The 22,850-nt window shown below is 41.3% G+C and overlaps 1 protein-coding gene across 14 annotated transcripts in view; it reads right to left on the bottom strand.

Annotated features, from left to right (window-relative positions):
- Positions 1-22,850, bottom strand: part of Dtna (dystrobrevin alpha) — a 373,587-nt gene that overhangs the window by 86,838 nt on the left and 263,899 nt on the right. For all 14 annotated transcript variants that reach the window (XM_085700061.2, XM_085700062.2, XM_085700067.2 and 11 more), the window contains one exon: positions 4,695-4,908. In XM_085700061.2, coding sequence (XP_085556187.2) covers positions 4,695-4,908 — 214 coding nt within the window. The remainder of the gene's footprint in view (positions 1-4,694; positions 4,909-22,850) is intronic.

A 22,850-nucleotide genomic window follows, 5' to 3' on the forward strand; every position in this document is an offset into this window, starting at 1 on the left:
ATCAACCTTGCTTCTGGAGCTCTCCCTGCTCCTGGTGGGTACCATCTATCCACCTGCACTGCAAACTCCTGCAGTTACTGACAGGGCAGCCTGTCTACCGCGATGGATGCCATCTCCTAAAGGTTTAAGTCAAGATAAACCCATCATACTCTGAGGTTGCTACTAGATGCATTGCGGCCGGATAAGAAAAGTAACCCATATACTATCATTGGAGAATCTGCATTAAAAATGAAGCTTGCTGTTTGCAAACTGGAAATACCACTCCCTGTGATATTGGTCACTGCTATACTATGGCTTTTGAGTGGCCAGGTGTGTATGAGAATGATATTGGCTAACAAACAAACAAACAAACAAACAAAAAAAACCAAACTCAGGCCACTGTTTTCATATAACTAACTTTGTGAGGAGGCATCTTAAGGGGAAAGATACGACTGGATTGAAAGCTAAGAATATTATAACTGACTCGCTATTAGTATTTTTCAGGGAAAGTAGGAAGAAAATAAGAGTAACGCATTGAAGCATCAAGGAAAAAAATACCCCACAAGAATCCATATCAGCAGCCAGGAACACATGGTATATATGGTATGAACTTAAGGATAATAGCCTTTGCTAGTTTCTGGAGCAGGGGCATGGCAGTTATGGATTAAATCTAAAAAGAAAGGGCGAAAGGAGACAAGCATGCGAGCTAAGAGAGGCCAGTCTTTGATTTTGCTTCACTCGTCCTCATGTTGTGTGGTTATCTATGAGAAAAATGAGTTATAGCTCCACCCTGTAGTTTCTTGTGAGAGATGACCAATGAATAGTTAAACACGCTCTGTCAGAGGGCAGGGGGATCTTGTGTAACAGAGGCCCGGAGAACTATGATCAGTTTGACTGGGAAGGCAAAGGGCTGCACAGAGCCAGTGACCCCCCAAAAGGCCAGATCCCTTAGACATCTAAGAATTGTTTTCATCTTACAACTTCTGGCCACATTAGTTCTCTTTGGCTTTACTATATCCTCATGTAAAAATATAACAGCGGCAGCAAGTCTCCTTTAAGCTCTTCAAAGGGATTTCCTCACTTGGGATGTGGGCGGAAGGGGACTGTGATCGCTGGTTGGCATTTGATGGTGAATTCTGAAGGAGAATGTGACAGGTGACAGCTCCTGGCAGCAGAGGGCAGGTGGCAGGCCACCTTCTGAGGGTTTGTAGAAAGAAGAAAGAAGAGGAAGCGTCTTCTTCTTCCAGAGCCTCGGTTTTCCTCTTTTGACACTTCTTACCCCATTTTCCCCCAGGACTGTCCATCCATTTCTATAGAGGCTCTCAGAGAGTAAGATTGTGGCCACAGATCAGACCTGTTTCGGAGGTTTCCAGGGAAAGGCCATTTTGAGATGGTAAATTAGAAAAACAGAATTTCTTTAGGCTCAAGGGCTCATCTCTTCAGTGACAGACTGGCAAGTGTGGGAAGAGGCCAGTGAGTCCCGATATTCAAGTGGCCCTTCGTAGGCATCAGAGTCTTTATGAAGTAGGTCTGGGTGTAGAACAGACGTGTCTTGTGACTGCAGAGCTGGCCTTTGTCTGTCGGAAGCACACTGCATGAGCACTCATATCCCGATTTTTGGGCTGTGGGGAGGGGTGCTATTCTTGGGGAACTGTGGTTGTAGGAAGGTAACTGCAGTTTCCTGGGATGCAGCCAACTGAAGGGCTTAGTGATGATTTCAGAGTCCACAGGGCTGAGTCTGGTGAATTTTAAGGCCCTGCCAAAAGAACGAGCCCATTTCTCCAAATGCAAATTCTCATTGTACATGGTTTGTAATTGCAATCCTGCCTTCCATTTCCGATTTTTGAAAACATGACCTCTCGAGAGCGTAGGGTCTCAAGGTACCTTTGATTTTTCTTATTTGAAATTCCAATTTAAAATGGGAGACAGCCCCTGAGAGATGTCGGCAAGTGTAGGACAGTAACAGCACATCTTTGTTTCACTAGTACCGGGCTCATTCTTATCTGTCAAAATAGAACAAGTTGCTTTAAACATGGGCCCCGTAGTGGGTGGCAGGAAGTGATATCGCGATTCCGTACTGGAGCTCATTTGGGTAAGCATACGTTTACTATTATAAGAGATAGAAATGAACATTTATTTCATTCTTTTGTTTCTCTTCTTACACTCACGTAAGTTGAATTGCTAGTGAGCAGAACTTCCTGGTGGCTTGCTTTCCTTGCTGAAATTCCAAAGACTGTCAGATGGGAAAACTTGGGCGCTGGTAAGACTTCCCACGTAGATAATTCTGTTCCAGGGGAGAGAAAGCATGATGCTTCCAGAACAGAGCTCCAGTGGCATGTTTATAAATCTCCCTCAGTGCAGATTGATCAAACATCCAGGGGTTTCTGCTCTATAGGAAGAGCTGCTAATAAGCATTTTTTTCTCTACAGTTCTGCAGATGACTTCTTATCAAAGGATAGTAATCAACTTTAGAACTCATCTGGCCTTAAACTAATACGGCAATTATCAGTAGCTATCTAGGGAACATTGACGGCTTTACTTACTCTTACTGTAAAATAATCTAACTGATGTTTCTAAACAAATGGGAAAATTCTACTTCTATGAGTCGAGTGCTATGCGTTTCATATGACAATCCCTTCATAATTATTAATCTGGTTCTGTTTCTACTTTTATGGAATGGGGTACAAATTATGTTTTAACTTTTATTCTATATGCATTTTCAGAATATTTTAGAACTTAGGAGGAATGATATTTCCTTTAAAAATGTTTTATGTCTGTGAGTGTTCTGTCTGCATTTATGTATGTGCACCATGTATGTGGCTGGTGCCCATGGAGGGCGTCAGAGGTCTCAAAACTACAGTTATAGATGGTTGTGAACCACCATGTGGGTTCTGGGAACTGGACCCGAGTCCTCTGCAGAAGTGGCAAGTTCTCTTAACCACTAAGACATCTCTCCAGTCCCGTAATTATTTTAATATTTTCCATCAACACATTTGGCCATGATTTAGATGCCACTACCCTGCAGTCCATACACTGAAGGCTTGGTTGCCAGACTGTGGTAATTTAGGAAATGATGGAACTGAGTAGAAGTTAGGCCATTGAGCATGAGATCTTAAAGGGAACACAGGGACTCCAGTGCCCTCTCCCTGCCTCCCAGACATCATAAGTGAACAGACGTTTTCTGGTAGACTGCTTTACCCACAGCCCCCTTGGCAATGGTGCCAAGTGAACCTGGATCAAAGCTGTGGAAACTGTCAGCCAAAATGGACCACCTTCCCCCCGAGAAGTTACTTATCTCAGGTATTTGATGCAGCAATTGGATGCTGGATAGCACACATTTAAGCAAATGGGTCCCCACTCAAGCTTTAGCACAAGTTCAGACTCCATTGTGCTCTTGGTAAGTGCTCAGGATGGGAATTCTGTTACAGAAATTCTGTGACCTATTTCTACTTTATCGTCAGCCACATCTGCCACATGGAACCATGGCCCTCTCTCATTGTCCCTTCCGAATTTCTCCAGTGGTCAGACCAGAGCCCATCGTCTGGTTTTAAAATATGCACAAGGAAATAAACCTATTTGGGCAGCTGATTTTAAAAGCATTTGTTTTCGACTTGCAGGTTTCTCACAATATAGTCATCACGGAGACATAATATATGCTGATCAAACTGAGCAGGGAACATTCTATGTTCCAAAGTGACGGGTGGTGACTTTGGTGAGTAGGACAATGCCATTAGCATGGCTGGGACATCTCCATTGCCATAGTGCACGTTTCAAAGCACTCAGACAGGGGGACTAAGCAAAGTGTTCAGAGTTAAAACACGATTGTGTAAAGGTCAGCTTTGCACTTTTCCTTTTTAATATTCAAAACATGTTCAAAGCTAAGGTGGAGATGTCGTGTCAACACTAGCAGCTGAGGGTAAAAGTCCTTTTGAAATCCCAGGCTGATCAAGTAATTCTTGAAGTTTTCATATGTCATATGGCTGTCATGTACACCTTAGAAAGAGAAACCTTAGTAGAAGAGTCAAGTCCCCGGTCCTCAACCAACTGCCACAAAGAACTGGAGAGGTGACAATCTCTTTGTGCTTTGGACTCTTCATTTGTGAAACGAGATTGTGTGAATACTCTTTAAGATGTCAGTCAGCTCTGAGGCTCTCCACATTCTATGAGCGGGGAGTTACGGGGTAATGAGGCCACGTCTCAGCTGCGGAACATGACAGGGGCGCACTGCTTCACTGTGGCTCCCCACTGACAGCCCACACAACACCAGTCAGTGTTACTTTCCTAGGCTAGGTAAGAAACTCTTCCATTTCTTTCCCGCCTCCTAGGGTTTCCTAGGATTCTTCAGAAGCCACAGTCTCAGGTTAAATGTCAAAGAATCAGGTTAGACTCCCGCTTCATGCTTTGTCAAATTACTCCACGTGCAAACCATCATACCACATTCTGAGCACCCATACAAACCAGACCACAAGGCAAATAAAGGTTTTCTCATAAGATAGAGCTGTGCCCCCACTCCTGTGTGCTTGTTTACTCTCTAGTCTCTACAGCCTTTAAAGTTTTAATTATGAACATAACATCTAACGATGTTATGACTATAACGGTATCCGTGATCTAATACAATGAATCTAGAAAATCATTTAGGAAAATGGCCAAGAAAAGTGCAAAAGAAAACAGAACCCAAACACAGAGAGAGTAATTGACAGTCACAGGGGGCTCACGGGTCAAAGGCTGCGAGCAGGAAGTTCAGCAGGAGACTGATGGACTGCTCCACATGGATTTGGTGAGTGGTCGGCATCCGTTTATTGAGCTGGTAAAAAATGGTGGAGAGCACAGCCTCCAGGCGGGCCACATTGAGTTCTATGTTTGGGTCGAGGTTATTCAAAGCGTTTTCCCGCAAGGCTTCGATGACGTTCCAGATGTCCACCAGGTGCACTGCAATGGAAGCAGAGCGAACACATTAGCCCAATGCACATAGGAGGATGGCATGCTGCTTACAAGTCCCTGGGTTGTCTAGGTTCTGCACATGTGTTCAGCTGCACACGAGGGGTGCACACGAGAAGTCCATCTCCAGGACTTGAAGCAAATGACTTACCAAACACCACGTGTATTTTCTCATGGTTGTGACAAAATCTCCAGGAAAAGCAACTTTAGGAAGAAAGGGTGTGGTCCATGATAGTGGGGAAGCCATGGTAGCTGGTCACATTGCATCCACAATCAGGATGAAGGAAGAGACCAGTGATGCCATCCAGTTCAGCTTTTCCGTTTTATTAAGTCTAGGACCCCACCCTACAGAATGGTGCTAACCATACAACAGGGTGGCCTTCCATTTCAATGAACTAAGTCTGGAAGTTTCTTTATATATGTGTTTACAGGCATAGTTCCTAGGTGAGGCTGGATCTTGTCAAGTTGGCAATTAGTGTCATCATTTTCTGTCTTACATACACCCTTGAAATATGGTCATTACTCCAATATTACATGGAGGAAAACTGAGAGGCAGGGGAGTTAACTGTCAATGTAAAATAATCACTAGCAAAATAAGTAGTCAAATTCAAGTAGATTGGGATTACAGAAATTCCCCACTGAACACAGTGACTGTTTGCAATGAAAAGAAGCCAAGAACTTAAGTTCTAAGTGCCCAAAGGAGATCAAAATTTATTTTGAGCATTTAAAATGAATTTATTTCCAATATATATATATATTTATACATGCACATACACACACCTTTATACACACACACACACACACACACACACACACACACACACACACATAGAGGTTGAAATAAGAGGTGGGGCAGGAAGGAAAGCAAAAAGGGTTAAGGCCACACAACAACAGAACTAAGTCACAGATTACTTAACCAACCTGGTAAGCAACTATATTCCTGGTTGCTTTCTCCTGAAATACTCAGAAAGTCTTTCTCTGTATGTTCTGAAGTATGACTATGACCTCCCAGGAGCCATCACTGTCAAGAGAGTTCATGTGTGCCCTGTGGCACACTCTTTTCAATCAGGCAACTCTGCTTTTATTTCCTTCTACTAGAAATTTATTGAATTCTAAATAACTAGAATTCTATTTGTTTACTTGAATGGTTCTACTGAGTATAACTATTTTGAGAGTCACCTTTATTGGGCAGGTGTGGGCAATTCCCTCATTTCTGTTGCCTGTATGGGGACATCACAGTTTGGTTCCTGCCTCATCTGTTGATGGGTATTTGAGTTGATCCAGGTTCTGGCTGTTACAAATAAAGTCATTATGAGTAATTATTTACAAGCTTTTGGGTTGTCATGTGCTTTAATTTTCTCGTTAAATACTTATAAATGAAGAGACTAGACTGGATGGAGGCTAGTGTACGTCTGTGTTTGTGTGTGCGGGCTCACTTGTGATCACATAGCGGGCAGAGGCTGGTAGCCAGTGTCTTTCCTGCATTATTTTATATCTTACTCTTTTGTAAAAGATTTATTTGCTTCTATTTAATGAGTATGGATGTTTTGCCTACATATATGTGTGCACCACATCCATGCAATACCCACGAAGACCAGAAAAGGGTGTTGGATCCCCTGAAACTGGAGGTTTAGATGATTGTGAGGTGTCACATGGGTGTTAGAAACCCAATCCTGGTCTCCAAAAGAGCATCAAGTGCTCTTAGTCTCTGATTGTCTTTCAAGCCCTGCTTTTATCTAAGTTTAATTAGCATCCCAGAGATGTAGCATTTATCAATGCAAGTTTTTGGGGCTTATTTTTACTCTTGAGTATAATATTTGTGATTCCTGTCATTATTTGTATACTCTGTGAGCCTGCTTCTCAAGATGTATCTAAAATATCTAAGGGGCCAGCGATTAGACTGGAGTAACTTCAGGTTTTAACTGCAATATGATGGGTCACTTGCTGTTTGTGTGTTGCTTTCATTGATTAATAAAAAAAAACCTGCCTTGGCCTAGTTGATAGGGCACAACTTAGGTAGGCAGGGAAGGCAGAACTGAATGCTGGGAGGAAGAGAGGTGGGGGAGGAGAAAGACACCATGGAGCCACCAGAGACAGACATGCTGAATCTTTCCTGGTAGGCCATGACCTCGTGGTGATATACAGATTAATAGAAATGGGTTAAACTAATATGTAAGGGTTAACCAATAAGAAGTTAGAGCTAATGGGCCAATCAGTGACTTAATTAATACAGTTTCTGTGTGGTTATTTTGGGGCTAAGTTGGCCAGGCGATCAGGATGAACAAGCGGGCCCTCTTTCTGTAACAACTTGCCTAATATGTCATGTCCTTTCAAAATTCGTCATTAATGTCAAATCCAAACATCACTTGCAAAGGTTTTTGCCTGTTTGTTTAAATTTGACCTCTGTATTTCTCATTTCTGTCTCACTCACCACACCTCAGCATCAATACCACATCTTCAAGGATGTCTTTCCGGCTTCATCTTCATGTTTTGTACCTCTGCCATGTGCCTCCCTTCAACGTGGCTGCCTGTTTCCGTACTGTCAATACCACAGAAAGTCTGTATGTGCTACGATAAATGTTCACCCCTCCAGCACCCGTCAAAGCCACTTAGTACCATGGGGTACAGTCACACATCTGAAGATCGAGAAAATGCCAAAGCAGCTCACCAACGAAGCAAGGGCTTCCAAGGACATATTTGAATGAGAAGTGACAATGTGGCACGGCTGTGAGGGATGGTGGTTGGAATCACCATCTTTCAGTACAGTCGGATTTCAGAGTGTTGCTAATATCTTCATTTAATCACGGTGTGGTTTAAAGGAGTCAACCCCTGTGAAACACTGGGCATGTCACAGGAAATGACGACTTATTGTCACGGGCAAATAAAACACTGAGATGTCATATTGAAGTCATTTAAAGTACAAGTGCTCACTCAGCATGTGTGTTTCCTCACACCCAAGGCCTCTACCGAACAGCAAAGCACGGGGTCTAGCCAATTGTAAGGGCAGAGACTCACAAATGAGCTCAGTAAAACTGGGTTTATAATTAGGAGTAATGTACTGAGGCTCAAAAGTATATGGCAGAAGATGTGGCTCCCGCTTCATATTAGGTCCTACTTCTGGCGAGGACACAAGTGTCACCCGGTCACATGGGCAGGAAGCACTAGCTGTGTATGGTAGCATATGGTAAGACTCAGAGCACTAGGTACAGAATGGAGTCATGAGGGCTGCAGTGGAGTCAGGAGACCAAGGCTGTACTGTAGCTGTGAGCAGGATTTGATTTTTATGCCAAGCATGAATACACAGGTAGTAAGGAAAGCTACATGATGAAGTCCAGCTTGGAAATATTATTTTTGAGTCTAATGGGAGAAAGAAATCCAGACAGACAGGCAAGAAATGGGAACAACAAAACCCTTTACTGGAGAGATCATATTAATGACACAGGGCATGGTGGTGTGCAAAAACACCTAACACGATCCTGGAACTCGCTGTGTAGACCAGGCTGGCCTCAAACCCAAAAGTCAACTCATCTCAAGGACTGCTGGGATTGAAGGCTTATGCAACTATGCCCAGGCCAATACAGTCCATTTTATTTATGGGTGCCTCTGTCACCATGATTAGACGTTTTGTCTTAGTTTTTACCACTTTACAATGCTTCTGTAATTTTCTAGTTATTTTTGTTTATTTTCAAAGTTTAGGGATGTTTTGCTTACATGTATGTATGTGTACCATATGTGTGCCTGGGACCCACAGAGGCCAGAAGAGGGTGCTGGAATCTTTGGGACTGGAAGTATAGTCACTTGTGAGCAGCCATGTGGGCGCTGGGAATTGAACCTGGGTGATCTGGAAGAGCAGTTCGTACTCTTAACTGCCCCATACTAATTTCTGAAAAAGAAGTATCATCAATCTTTTTACCGTTTAAGTAGGAGCACTAAGAAATGCTAAGTTGGGATTCAGTGGGAAACCAACAGGAAGTCTGTTTCAGGCCTAACAGTAGTACCTATGAGTCGCTTAATATTGTCATCTCAATTCCAAAATGATTTAGAAAATGCAATCATGACAATGGACCACTAGATGGCACTGTGCACGTTTTACTAAACAGCTGTCAGGCATTAAGTACGAGAGCACCTGCTACTTGGCAAAAGTGGGAGGAAATTGGGCTTTCTCATCTATGTAACTAGATGTGTTTTATATTGCTATACTTGGTAATGCAGCATTCTGAATAACAACCCCCTCCAACATTAACCATATAATGAATGAACAAAAACATATTCTTAAGGCAATCCTACTTCATACAATCATATCAGTTATTAGTATTGATTTCAGAGATAATTTATTATTACCAACAAGTTTGACCTTGTAAATCAATGTGCATAGACACAGGTTCACTGTTTTTCTATTCACTCAAAGCAGCTGCAGGTAGAAACTTTAGGTTGGGGATGAAGGAAATAGTGGGATTTGTTGCTATGGAGATGTGTGTAGGCTATTTGCTGATGCCACACACCTTTTAAACAGGAGATAGAGGGCAAGTCTATAGTTAGGGTTACTTAAATCCAGGTATATATGGGGGAACTACCAATGACAGACACAAGACGGGAAGGAAGGAAGGAAGGAAGGAAGGAAGGAAGGAAGGAAGGAAGGAAGGAAGGAAGGAGTTATCAGTGATAAAAAACTAAACACCCTCAGGTCTAAAGCCATCCTGGGGTGAGGCTAGAGCTGCTGTGTCCAGAGGCCTTGACTTTACCATACCAGGTGAGATACTGGTCAGCCATAGCAGCATCACTGAGGAACTATTTTATAACTTTATAATTTGTAACATGTGTGAGCCCAGTTATGCCCAGACAGAGATGATGACGTCATAAACACCAGAGGGAGATGAATATAAAAAACACTTTGGGGAGTTAGTGTATGTCATGATGTAGGTCCAGCCTTGCACGGGCCATGAGAGGCTAGGTCCATATCACTGACTCAAAGAGTGTCTTCCTTTTTCTAAAGCACTTGCAGGTCTCCCCATAATCTCAAGTCTAAGATGTAGGAGAGCAGGAAAATGTTTGCTGAAGCTTCACGGATGATTTTCACGACCACAGAGCTACAGGCCCTTTAAGAGTCTCAAAGGGCTTGTGGCAGGAGATGTAAGAAGCCATATTGCAGACTACCATAATTCCCACCATTTTGACGTAGCGAATCTCAACTTTGGCCACACACTGGGATCACTCACAAGGGTGTAAAACAGCTCTCTGGTGATGCTGCTGTTACAGTACAGTATGATAACCAAGGTAGCAAAGGCTAGACTTTTCAGAAGTCCCCACCCCACTCAGAGAACCAGAAGCTATCCTATAACAACATATCCAGGCAAATATATTCTCACTGGAGCACGCGAGGTGCTGTCTGAAGTCTGTCTTCTGTCTTTTGGTATGAGGGCTCTGGTATGTCCTGACAGGCTAACTGCTGTGAGAATCTTGTTGTTACCAACTTATAGAGTTCAGGAATGATTTCTGTAATTATATAAATTTTATTTTAGAGAGATTTGATATTTATACCCATAAACAGGGCATCTACTTCATTATGAATTATTTTAACTAGGAAAAAAATAAATTGGAGGTAGAATGTCTATAATTGGTCAAGGTATACATCCTCCAAACATGTAGTATGTGTGCACACCAGTAAACATGCCTCTTCAACACTTAATCCTGTGTTTCATGGTTAAAGTGGTGGTGCCTGAGGTTGTATTGCCTTTCCCTGCTCTGATATATGCAGCTATTCTATTGATAAGTCACCTAATGAAGCTCCATTACAACAGGGATAGGTTGTATTCCCTCAAAATCCCCTCAATTCTCTCCTCCTTAGATGTTAATTTCCTAATCTGTGCACTTCTGCCCACATGGATTTTCTATGGCAACCATAATCTTCAGTGTATGAGAAGCAAGTTGAGGTAAAAGTTTTGATTAGTTTGCACAATGGATTTGAAATACCAAAACACGTTCTTTCCTGCCTCTACTTCCTGCAAGTTGGGATTCCAGGTGTGTGTCACCAAGTTCAGTTTATATGGGATTGAGGATCAATCCCGGGGCTTTGGACATCTTAATCAAGCACTTTAAAAGCTGAGATTCACTCCAGTCCTCACATCGTGTATCCTTAAAGCATGCTTGTGAGTTTGTAGAAAACTCAACTGCAGCAATTCATTTGATTTCTTACCTGCTATGGCTCAAAAGTGAAATGTTTCCTACAGGTTCATGTGTTGAATGCTCTGTCCACAGACTGTGACATGATTCTGAAGGCTGTGGAGCCTTTAGGAGGTGGGGGTTTGTCTGACTGAAGTGAGTCAGTAGGAATGAGTCTGTCACCAAAGCCACCTCTCCAGGTCACAACAGGCTGAAATCCTGAACTTGTGAGCCAAGATCAATCTTCCTGACTCAGTTTGTTTCTGTCAGACACTCTGTCACAGCAACGAGAAAAGTAGCCACATAAGAAAATTTTCACACACACACACACACATACACATACCATAGCCATTGTCTTTTCCCCATGACAGTTCTCAAATAAAATGTTTAATTTAGTAGTCTAAGGGACAAATAGACATCAAGTAAAAATAACTTCAAAGAGTTTTACAGGCCTCATAGAGGTGGGGTGTGAGGCGGCCACAAGGGATCTGCCCCTTGTCATATGAGTGTGTCAGGACCCAATGAAGCACCCCCTGCCACACTCCAGCTCGGGCCATTACCTGACCTTCTTTCTTAGCCTTCAAGCTCAGAGGCTCAAAATACCCTTCTTTTACTCAGTATTTATCCAGGCCTTGTTCAGTGTTGATGTTTTGGGTTCTGGAACCCTAGTGTGCAAAATAGCAGATTTCTTAAGAATGGTAAGGAAAGGAGAGAGAGAGGGGGGGGGAAGAAAGAGGATGGAGAGAGAGAGAGAGAGAGAGAGAGAGAGAGAGAGAGAGAGAGAGAGAGAGATATCAAGTAAACAAATATACTAAAGAGAAAATGCCCTGTAAGGTCAGGCTAGGCATGTTTGTAAGGCATTTTCTTAATAAGTGATTAATGTGGAGTGTCCACTGTAGAGGGACCACCCTTTGGGGTGCTCTTGGTGTTTCATCTCTGATTAGGAAGCCTAACTAATACAACAACACAGTGATTTAATGTTTGTCGGAATCCATGCTCTATGCAGAAATCTGTTTTCTTCTATAAGAGACGTGGGTTTGGATAGCACACTGCATCTTCAGTTTTTCATAAGGGAAACAAAGATATACACTTCTCTCACTTGTGAGAAGCAATAAAAAATTTCATGGGAGAATAGCAGATGATAAAGCACTGTATACGTTTTAGGCGGTATGCTCATTTTTGAGAGAAAACAGAGAAGCACTGAAATTTACTATCTTTCTCAGGTCGAATTACAAACCTTCTCCCTCAGATTCTTCCAGTACTTTCTCCCAGTTGCAAAGACGTTTGCCTCATATTGTAAGTCTTCTTCTTGGACTCCATTTTGGTTTTGCTTTGGATAGTTAAAATATGTTGTAAATATGAGACTTGTCACCATGATCGTTAGTTCACCTTTAGGTCACAGGCTTTCTGTGCTCACAGAGGTGGAGCAGGGGGCAAAGGAACTTGTTGTTATGACAGGTTAACTGAGTTCGGTTTCAGAACCCACACGGTGGAAGGAGAGAAATCCTTGAAATTGTCCTCTGAGTTCCCCAGGTATGTGAACATGGGCAATGTCCCTCCAATAAATAAATGAACACATATTTTAAAAACCATTTCTCTTGAGATTTACAGGCTCAACTCATTCATGAGGATATTTTAATGCATCATTACTAACCATACATCTATTGCACACCGTGGCTGTAGCATATGGAGAAAGGCTGCCATATGCTTCTCTTTACAGAGTTAGAAAAAGAAATGAGATCCCATAATAGTTTGAAAAGAAATAAAAATCCAATGGCTAATTTTTTAGGGATCTGGAATGCACGGTGGCTAATGTTATCTGTGACTGACATAAAATCATAACGAGTGGATCCCACAGGGAGGATCACTGTCAGACTCACCTGAAGGCTGACACTAAACTCTGAACTGTAATAAGTCCATATACATAACGAGAAAAAGGAAACTGCCAGAGGAGCTCTCCAGGGATGCCGTCCTTGACTGAAAACGTGGAACTCCTTGGAGGAGGAGGTAAACCTCACACTGACTCCTCAAGTACAGTGGGAAACCCAGCTGGAGCTGAGGAGGGTCCTGCCCCAGGATGAAGGTCACCCAGTGATGAAAAGCATAAAGCATGGAGGGAGGAGGATGCTCAGATCCGGTCCTGACCTGACCCAGCTAGAGGCACCCAGTTGATCTGGCACTTAAAGCAAGGTCTGTAACTGAGAAATCTTATACTGCCTATTACAATAAACAAATGGCTCCATTTAAAATTTTATGCATATTTATTTGTACCTTTTATCTAGAATTTGCATTGTATATATTTTAACTCTTAATTTCCTTTTCTGTCTGTTGCGTCAGCTAGCTTCCACATTTGCAGCCAGTGAATTGGTGTGTAAGGCAGGGCTGTTCTTCAGCGCGGTGGGTAGGTTTCAAACTACGGTAAATCCTTGCACGGCCTTGACGGGGAGAGCATCTCTACATTCAAGCATCACTCCAGGTGACCGTGATGGACAACACAGTTTCAGAGTTAGGGGATGGGCATGACTTAAAGGATGGAGTTAGAAATGAAAGAACAGGAATTTAATGTTCATTTGATCCAGAGGAATTGGTTTAAAAAATATCCGTAAAAGCTTGGGAGCATTGTGATCAAGAAAGGCATGCGTGAGTTAGCAAGTTATTGAGACTTTCCTCAGATATTTTCTTTCTAGGCCTTACTCAGGCCCCTTCACAGGATGAGTTCACAAGCCTAGCAGGAAGGGAGAACTGGTTGAATGGGGCGCCTTGGCAGAGTTTGCAGAGGCGTCTTTGTGATTACACTGCCGACACTGGGTACCTCTCATGTCAGCCAAACATTCAGCTTGGAAAGAAAGCATTAGTAGGAGCACAATGTTTAGATTGGCTTTCAATGAGTGGTCTTGCGGTAAAGCCCTTATAAGACATGGAAGCAAATACCCCTTGCAAGCCTACCAGTTTTATTTTATGCTTCCGGTCTCCATCCCTTCTGTGCTCCTCAAAAACAATTTTATCCCCGAGATAGCTTTTTTTGCTAAGAGTTCTCGGAGAGAAACGTCACATCTCACAGAGATAACATCATGGCTTCATTTTAATTTCCTGGTTAAGGTGTTCTAATAATGCTTCATGAAAAAGGTCTGCAACATATTGTCACGTAAAATCAAATTGAACACCCGGCCAATCCCCAAAGGCCCTGCCACAACATACACTGCTTATCAGGAAAAAATAGTCAGTGTTTCTTAAATTGTGTTTATACGCTGACATCATTATTAAAAATGAGATAATAATTATTGACTCAGTAACCCTCATATTATAAATTAAATTTGACTAAATTTAATTCAATCAAGTACTTATTATACCTATTATCTTCCTTCCTCCCTCCCTCCTTCCCTCCCTCCCTCCCTCCTTCCCTCCCTTCCTTCCTTTTCCCTTCCTTTCTTTTTCCTTCCTCCCCCCCCTCCGCTTTTTTTTTTCTCGAGATAGGGGTTTCTTTGTGTAACAGCCCTAGCTGCTCTGGAACTAGCTCTTATAGATCAGGGTGGCCTTGAACTCAGAGATCCACCTACCTCTGCTTCCCAAGTCCTGGGATTAAAGGCATGCACCACTACCACCTGATTTATGCTTATTATTTTCAAAGTACTGTACCAAGAGTTGTAAGAATAGAAAGAGAATGCAAATGGAAAAAGAATAATATCTAACTTCTCCTTGCCCAGTTTAGCTTATACAGAATATGTTTAATAATTTTAGAAGCAAGAGACCCTAACACATTATCTCTCCTGTGACCACTCACTTTTTATAGGGCTTTTAGGTAATTATGTATAGATTTCTTTTATGTGGCCTTACCACTCTCTATATTGCGATGCCTTAGGTTGGGTTTTTACTGCTCTTTTGGAAGCAGGCCTCCCATTCACATCTAGTTTCTTTCCCTTTCTATTCATCCCAAGAAACAGTGCAAGACTCAGTTAAGGCCAGGTCAGTCTCCATTGTCTATTGAGCAATACCCAGGAGACTGACAATGAGAACCAGTGTTTGGACTCTGGTTTTACTGATTGTTTGTCTCACCTCTCACTATTCTTCAGCTTCTTCAAAGTATCCTACATTCCAGGTATGCCAGACTTCTGACAATGCTAGAATGTGCCCCTGATGTTTTATATATGCCTGTAGTGAGCCTGCTCCCTCCGTAAGATGCAACTTTTGATCCACCATCTTTCAAGGTAGTACACACACGCCATATCCCTGGGAAACCCTTTCTGATACCTTCAGACAACTGTGCGTTCTTTCCTTTGTAGTTCCCCACACATCTATTAGATCATTTATAGCATTCTGAATTTTCCAGATATTGTTCTTTATCTCTTCAGATTGGTTCATGATTGGAGTTTGGAGAAAAGGGTTTTATGAGTCACATGTTGTGAGTGTGGTTACATGTATTTTGGGAATGGAACATCTGTGGGTTTCATCTATTTCATCTATGGATTTCATCGGATTCTCCAAAAGTGGTGGGAAAGAAGTGTATGGATTGGAGAATCAAATAATAACTGCTTTGACGGCTCTATGTCTTGTTTATGTTCGTAATCTTTATAATACTTTGTTCAGATGCTCTTTGTTCAGATGCTCAATAATGTTTAATGAACTGAGTAGATTAGAGCACCTACAGTAAATCAGGTACCAGCTAAAATCCCTGGAAGATTTCATGTACCTTGGTAATCTACACAATGAGATGATTTTTGTTGACTGTATGTTTCTAGTTTACCTCCTATTTCCTATGCACCTTGGCTTCCTATGACCAGAATCCTATATGCTAGAAGCCACACTCAGAAAGAAAGTGCAGCTACAGCTCTGGTGCCCATGAGGAATTGTCTTCAGCTTTCCTTTTACATCCCTTGATCTTTCTGACTCTGTATGAAGCATCCATGTGGCCAGCAGGATCACTAGACACAGTACAGGGGACACTGGAAATCACAAGTAAATAGCAGCTAGAAATTGAAGCCTTAGTTTTTCTGCTCTGGAACTATATCCTTTAAATGCATCATTGTATGTGCAGTGAGAGTAAATTATAAAACAAGTAGTACTTCATTTATTTACTCAGAAACCAGCTATGGTCTAGCTTCCTAGTGTATACTTCATTGCTTGGGTAATGATGTTAGCGCTGGTATGAGCGGGTCTCTAGGTGGTTAATCAGCAGTATAAGGATTTATGGGTATCTTGGTGAAGTCATAGGTATACCCACATACTATAAAGACTATAAAATGTAACTTTTATTAGAAAAGAAATCTTCAAAAGTCATGAGATAAAGGATGTGGCTTAATTAGAGTACTGTCTCCTAGGCGAAAGGCGTGAGTTTGAAAGAAGTCATAGACTATGTTCTAATGACACACTGCCAAGTAGAGTGGCTATAGTTAACTACAGTATTGTAGAGTTAAAAACTGCTAAAAGAATATATTTTAAATGTTCTCATCAGAAATACATCTTGAGTCTGTGTGACTGTTAATTTGGGCAGTGGATTAAGAAATACCCAGAGTATTGAAAGATGCGTTTGTGGGTGCATCTTTGAGGAATTTTCCAGAGAGGACCAACTAAGGAAGGAAGACCCACTCAGAATATGAACAGACTGAATAAAAATACAAAATAAGAAGGGCGACTGAGCTCCAGGGTTTCCCTGTCTCCACCCCTGGTCTGCTGAGATGTGGGGGAAGCAGTCTCCGGCCTCTACTACCATGCAGCTGCCCACAGCTGTGGAATCATCTTTTTGTACAGTATAAAGATTTGACACTCAAGTTGGTTTAATAAAATGCTGATTGGCCAGTAGTCAGGCGGGCAGTATAGGTGGGGTGACCAAAATTAGAATGATGGGAGATGGTGGAGTTAGCAGTTGCCAGTCAGATGCAGAAGGAGCAGGAGATGAATGAAGGTACCAAGACACATGGAAAAGTACAGATAGAAATATGCATTAATTTAAGTATAAGAGTCAGGAAGTATCAAGCCTGGCCTATTGCTGAGCATTTATGAATAATATTAAGCCTCTGTGTTGGTTATTTGGGAACTGATGAGGGGGAGAGAAATGTCTGCCTACAGCCCACCATCACAAGCTCTCCACCATGATGACTGTAATGCCCTCAAACCATGAGCCAAAATGAACTCTTCTCAAACTGTTTTCAGGTCACATATTTGGTCACAGCAATAAGGAAGATAACTAATACAGTGTATAAAGGAATTTATGTGCTAATCTTCAATAATCTCACAAGGCAATCATATAGTATAATGTTCCATTGCATTCTAAAAATGCATATTATTTGTCAATTCACAATAAAATAAAAAACCTAGAAATGGGAAATAATGATGAGCAGTGAAAGTCAGACAGGGACCAGGTGGTGTTTCAGACATAGCTGTTGAACTTCTCAAAGTTCTCTTCCTGGTGACATTGGCATTTGAGCGGTCTAGAGCAAAGACTTTGTACGTAGAGTTTCTACTGCGCTTGCAGAGGACTGAGTTAAATTCCCAGCCCTCACATCAGGCAGTTCACAAGCACCTGGAACTCCCCCGTCTAGGGTGAGCTGTTGTATCTGGTCTTCTCAGACACTGCATTCATGTGTACCTACCCACATATAGACATACACACAAGTAAAGAAATCAACCTCCTGGTTGATTTTTGATTGATAGCTTGAGATCAGTTTATGCAGTGAAGTTTTAAAGAGTAGTTTGAGCTTCATAAAATCTAGATCTGTGCTAAGTAGAACAGACCACCGGGTTATTTCTCTTAGATAACTGTAAGGTTATCCTCTTCCTAAATCTTCACGCTCAGGAAGATAGCTGTGGAGGTGATCCTAAAGAACCTGTCTCATCTCACACTGCAGTTTTCAGTTATACTGTCCTGTTATAAAAGCAAATGATAATCCCAAGAATTAGCAGTGTGAATGGCAGTCATATTGAATGGTCCCTAAGAAGCAAGAATGCTATTTCGGGGAAGGAAGACTTTGTAGGGGGAAGGAAACTAATAGGCTTCTTTGGAAACCCAATGTTTGCAGCTTGTCTGCTCTGTTGAGCATCTTGAAGCTTCTCAAGTAAATTGTGCAGAATGTGCCAAGTAGAGATTTGGGAAAGACCTGGAAATATAATTTAAAAAACATGTAAGAATTAAGGAGTAAATTTAGGCTAAAGAGAATGTTGGGTAAGTTACCAACTATCTCTTAAATGCAAGAAATGTATCGTGCATACCAGGTTCTTAAGATCACCGGCAAACTCCTTAAGGTGAATCTTTAAGTACGAGCCATATGCATGTCCTTCAAGGTACCAAGCAAGATGCCTTATACAGAGCTGTCACTCAACAGATGTGTTATAAACCTACCTGCTGGTGAGTATGGTGAGTGTTTGTTGTATGTTATATATCACAGAGGACACAGCGATGGTAAGTCTTTCTGGTCTTATATGGTTTCCATATATTATTTACTCCTATCCAAAATAATTCTCTTTGCCAGACTTTGTAATGGGAGGTGTTATTTTTTTCTGTTTTCTTCTCTATGCATAGAACACTAGGCATAGACATAGTGGTCTGATAGACATGTTTCCTGAATGAGTTTAGTAATAGCTTAAGGGATGTCTTCTTCCTAGTACATCCAATGCCACTTAAACATGTACTTGACTTTTGGGTGCCTTAATTTACATACTTCAGTGGAGCATATCCGGTGCCCATCACTGGGGACAAAATGTCTTAGACAACATTTCTATGACATTTAGAAATTAGCAGGAGCTGGTGGAATGGTACAGCAGGTAACAGGCAGTTGCCATTGAGACTGACAGCCTGAGTTCAGGCTCTAGGACCCACAAGGTGGAAGGAGAGAACTGACTCTCCTCATTAGTGATCTCCACGTGCATGCTAGGTACTGCATGTATGAGTATGCACACTTGTGCATGCATGCATTCTCGTACATGCACTTGTACACACAGAGACACAAATAAGAAACCACGTGAAAGAAGGAGCTAGAGAGGTGACTCAGTGGCTAAAAGCACTTGTACTTATACAGGATCTAGGTTTGGTTCTCCAGCACCCACATAATGGCTCAAAACTCCCTATTACTCCTATTCCTGTTGGTTTGATTCCTTCTGGTCTCTGAAGGCTTCAGGCACAAGCATGGTATACACATACACGTGCAGACAAACAACCACTTAAACACATAAAATAATAAATCTTTTAAAAGATAATTGAATTATTTCTAATTAATAATCATTAATTTTTATAATTAATTAAACCATAATTAACAATCAATTTAATTAACTACACTTTATTTGGCATGTGCAAAAGTTCTGGCATGGCTGGCTATATCTGAACAACTTTATGAATATATTTAATGGAAGTAATACACTAAAATGGCATATATGATAAATTTTATGTTCCATATTTTAAAACAATTTTAAGAAAGCCATGAGATATATTTAGGACTATGCTAACGTAAGAATGAGGTGGAGATAATTAACATCATACTTCACTGAACCTTCACAAACAAAAAAATGCAAAAGTATGCCTGAACACATTAGTTATTACTTTTAAGGCAATGAAGCAGTTGTTTATGGATAGTCACGCTTTTGTGATAATTTCTGTAGTGACATGTGTGCATCAAGCTTTAGAATACATTACCGTGTCATTGTATTCTGACATTTCTCTATCATGGAAAAGGAATCTCAGTCTGCTAACGAACCTTCATCCCATAAAACTCAGAAGTCCAGAAAAAACCTTTCTCTGTAAGGGCTTTTTGACATACTCTTCCATTCATGGCTTCATCTAACTACTGCATGGAGAACATTTGCCATAGGAAAATTCAAATAGAAGTTTAGGATGATTTAAGAAGAAAATGAGCTGAGCTACCAAGCTTTGAGGAAAACTTAGGGGATATTGACAAGTATGTTGCTTCAGATTTTATTTTTATGCTTTAATTATATATATTTGTATGTATATATATATACATATATACATTTGTAATTATATACATTTGTATATGTGTATACACACACACACATATACGTGTGTGTGTGTATGTGTATATCTGTATGTGAACTTATGCATGTGAGTGCAGTGCCAGTGGAGGCCAGAAGAGGGTGTCGATCTCCTGGAGCTGGAGCTGCAGGAGGTTATGAACCTCTCGATGTGGGTGCTGGCTTTTCTGGAAGCACAAGACCCACTCTTATATAACCACTTGAGCCATCTCTCAGCTTCAATAAACACTTTGCATTTCTGAAACACAGTATTGATGACTACTGAGCATGGTAACAGTGGTATTTTACTCATTTAAATTAATATATATGAAACCATGTATTGCCAGTATTTGCTTGATGGTTGGAGTCTTTCCAACATTTCAAAAAGTTCATTCATCTAAATAAGTATCTGTAAATACTTATGTGCCAGGGACTGTTGATATATTAATATATAAAACACACAGTGATATCTGTCCCTGAGATGCTCATGTCTCAGCTGGAGAAGACAAAATAAACATAACAACTAAGTAAGTTATAGAACATGGAGTATATTAGAATGTGATAAATTTCTTAGGGAGAAAAGGCAAACAATAGGACCAGGGGATGAGTTGAATTCTCATTTAAAATGCCCTGGAGAAAATCTATTTCAACTATTTATTCTTTTTGTTCAGTGTCTTACAGCCATTTTTGTTCGGTACCTATCAACAGGAATTAAGCATGCTTTTCCCTTTATCTTCAAGAGAGTGGTGGTATGTCGAACCATTGAAATCTCTGACTTTCCTGAGGCATTATTACTCAGGAAATCGGAGCTCTTGAGGGCTATTTTGGACTGCAATCCAGGTAATCTAAAACTAAAAGCAACTGCACCTATGCCCACACTTCAATTGGTAGACTGTTAAAATCATAGCTTTACTCTAACTGATTTACTCTAGCCAGGTAATCCTTCTACTTTAAGGTCAACTGTACAATACAATATGTGGAAACAGTAGTAAATGCTCTCAGCATCACAGTCCTGGGGAATGTTTGAGGGGTATTACACACTGTGAAGTATTTTTGATCAGAGGTGTAGAGTATTCTCATAAAGGTGATGACAAACATGTAGACCCGCAGCTGGTTAGATGTTATGATGCCTTCATTTTGAGGTGGGAAAAGAGTTTAAAGATGATCCCTAGATTCCTGACCTGGGCAAATGTCCTCCCACTGTTCTATTACCAACCTCCAACTCTTTTCTTTCGTCTAACTTTTAACATGTGACCATAATGGACTGGAAGGGGGAATCCACTCATTTAAATTTTGTGGAAGAGAAATATGCAAAGGGGAGGATTTCTGAATTCTCTACTTTTCACCCACACATTTTGGTCTGGTGTCAAGCTTGGTGTGCAGTAAATGTTTAGTCCCTATTTGTTGAATGCATAATTAATCGTTAACAACAACAACCACTAAGGAAACCTCAGTGGAGAGCAAATTGGGGTGACATTGGGGTCGAATTTCCATTAGAACTGGTGTGGCTTCATGGGAGAGAATGCTAAGCAGATATAATAAATATCCCCGGCCTTCTGAGAATCACTGCTTTCCTTTAGTGTGCTCTGGAGCTCTGATATATGTTCTCCATGGGAGAACCCTTACCAAACACCCTTCACCATTCTGTTGAATGACTTTGGGCTTGTGGCAGAAACTTTCAGAAAGAAACCTGGGAAATCTCAAGGGGGAAGTTTACTGAATCTTGATTTGACACCTGTTCAATACATTTGGAGAAGTTTAAAACACTAGGAATGCATCATTTTCCCCCAACTACAAGACCATTAAAGATGACATGTCTTGGAGCAGACAAGAGGCAAGGGAACTGTTGTTCACAGTATCCCACCTCCAGAAAGAAGAACACGGGTCCAGGCTTAGTCCACAGACTGCCGCAGGGAGACCCTGAACGAAACAGTCAACATTCTGGAAAACTAAAAATATCACCAAGAAAACAAGCCCTCCATTTCCTGTATCAAATAAAAATAAACAAACAAGAGAGCAAAAGCAATTACATTGAAAGCCACATCTAAACTGTCAGAGCATTAAAGTCATAGCTCCATTCTGTCAGGGGTTTGTTCTGATGGAAGGGAAGCCACTTCCCCAGAGGTGGTGCAGGGCCCTCAGAGAGTTCCCCTCCCCCACACTCATCTTGAATGGGTATCATTAATAAGTTTGTTGATGCTCTGCTGCCACCAACTCCCCCACAGGGAATTTTTGAGAACATTGTATTCTTGCACAGTGCACTTTTCTTTCGTTCTTTCTTTATTCTAAACAAGTGTCTAGAACACTGAAACCAGTAACAAAAACATGCACCGAAAACATTTAAAACAACACAAAGATGATTCTGCTCCATGTTAGTCACCTGCCCTTTATGTACTAATTTTGATGCTTTCTGCCCTTCCTCCCGCTCCTAGGCCAGGGGAAGCCCCTGCTTTCCTTATTTTTTAGTCTTTTAACTTATTTTTACACTCAAGGTTACTATCTGGAAACATGAAAAAGAAAAACCTATGGTTTTGGGCACTATGGTAGGCTGGACTTCAAGAATATCTCCCTATGGTTTCTGGCCCCCTGGTGTTACTTGTCTTCTCTCAGCTCCTCAGAGGAACCTTAATCCTGGTACTCTTCTCAGGGAAATTTTACAGATAGATTTTGGGTAACCTTAAAATCTGAAGATTATCTGGTTGTTCCTGGCACAAACAACTAGCTTGCCCATTTAAATAAAAAGGCTGTTTGGTCACAGAAGAGGAAATCAGGGACGTAATTCAGCATAATCATCTGAGTAGTCCACAGGGGTCCCGTAG

The sequence above is a fragment of the Myodes glareolus genome, chromosome 13 (assembly GCF_982192425.1).
Source record: "Myodes glareolus chromosome 13, mMyoGla1.1, whole genome shotgun sequence".
Taxonomy (NCBI): Eukaryota; Metazoa; Chordata; class Mammalia; order Rodentia; family Cricetidae; genus Myodes; species Myodes glareolus.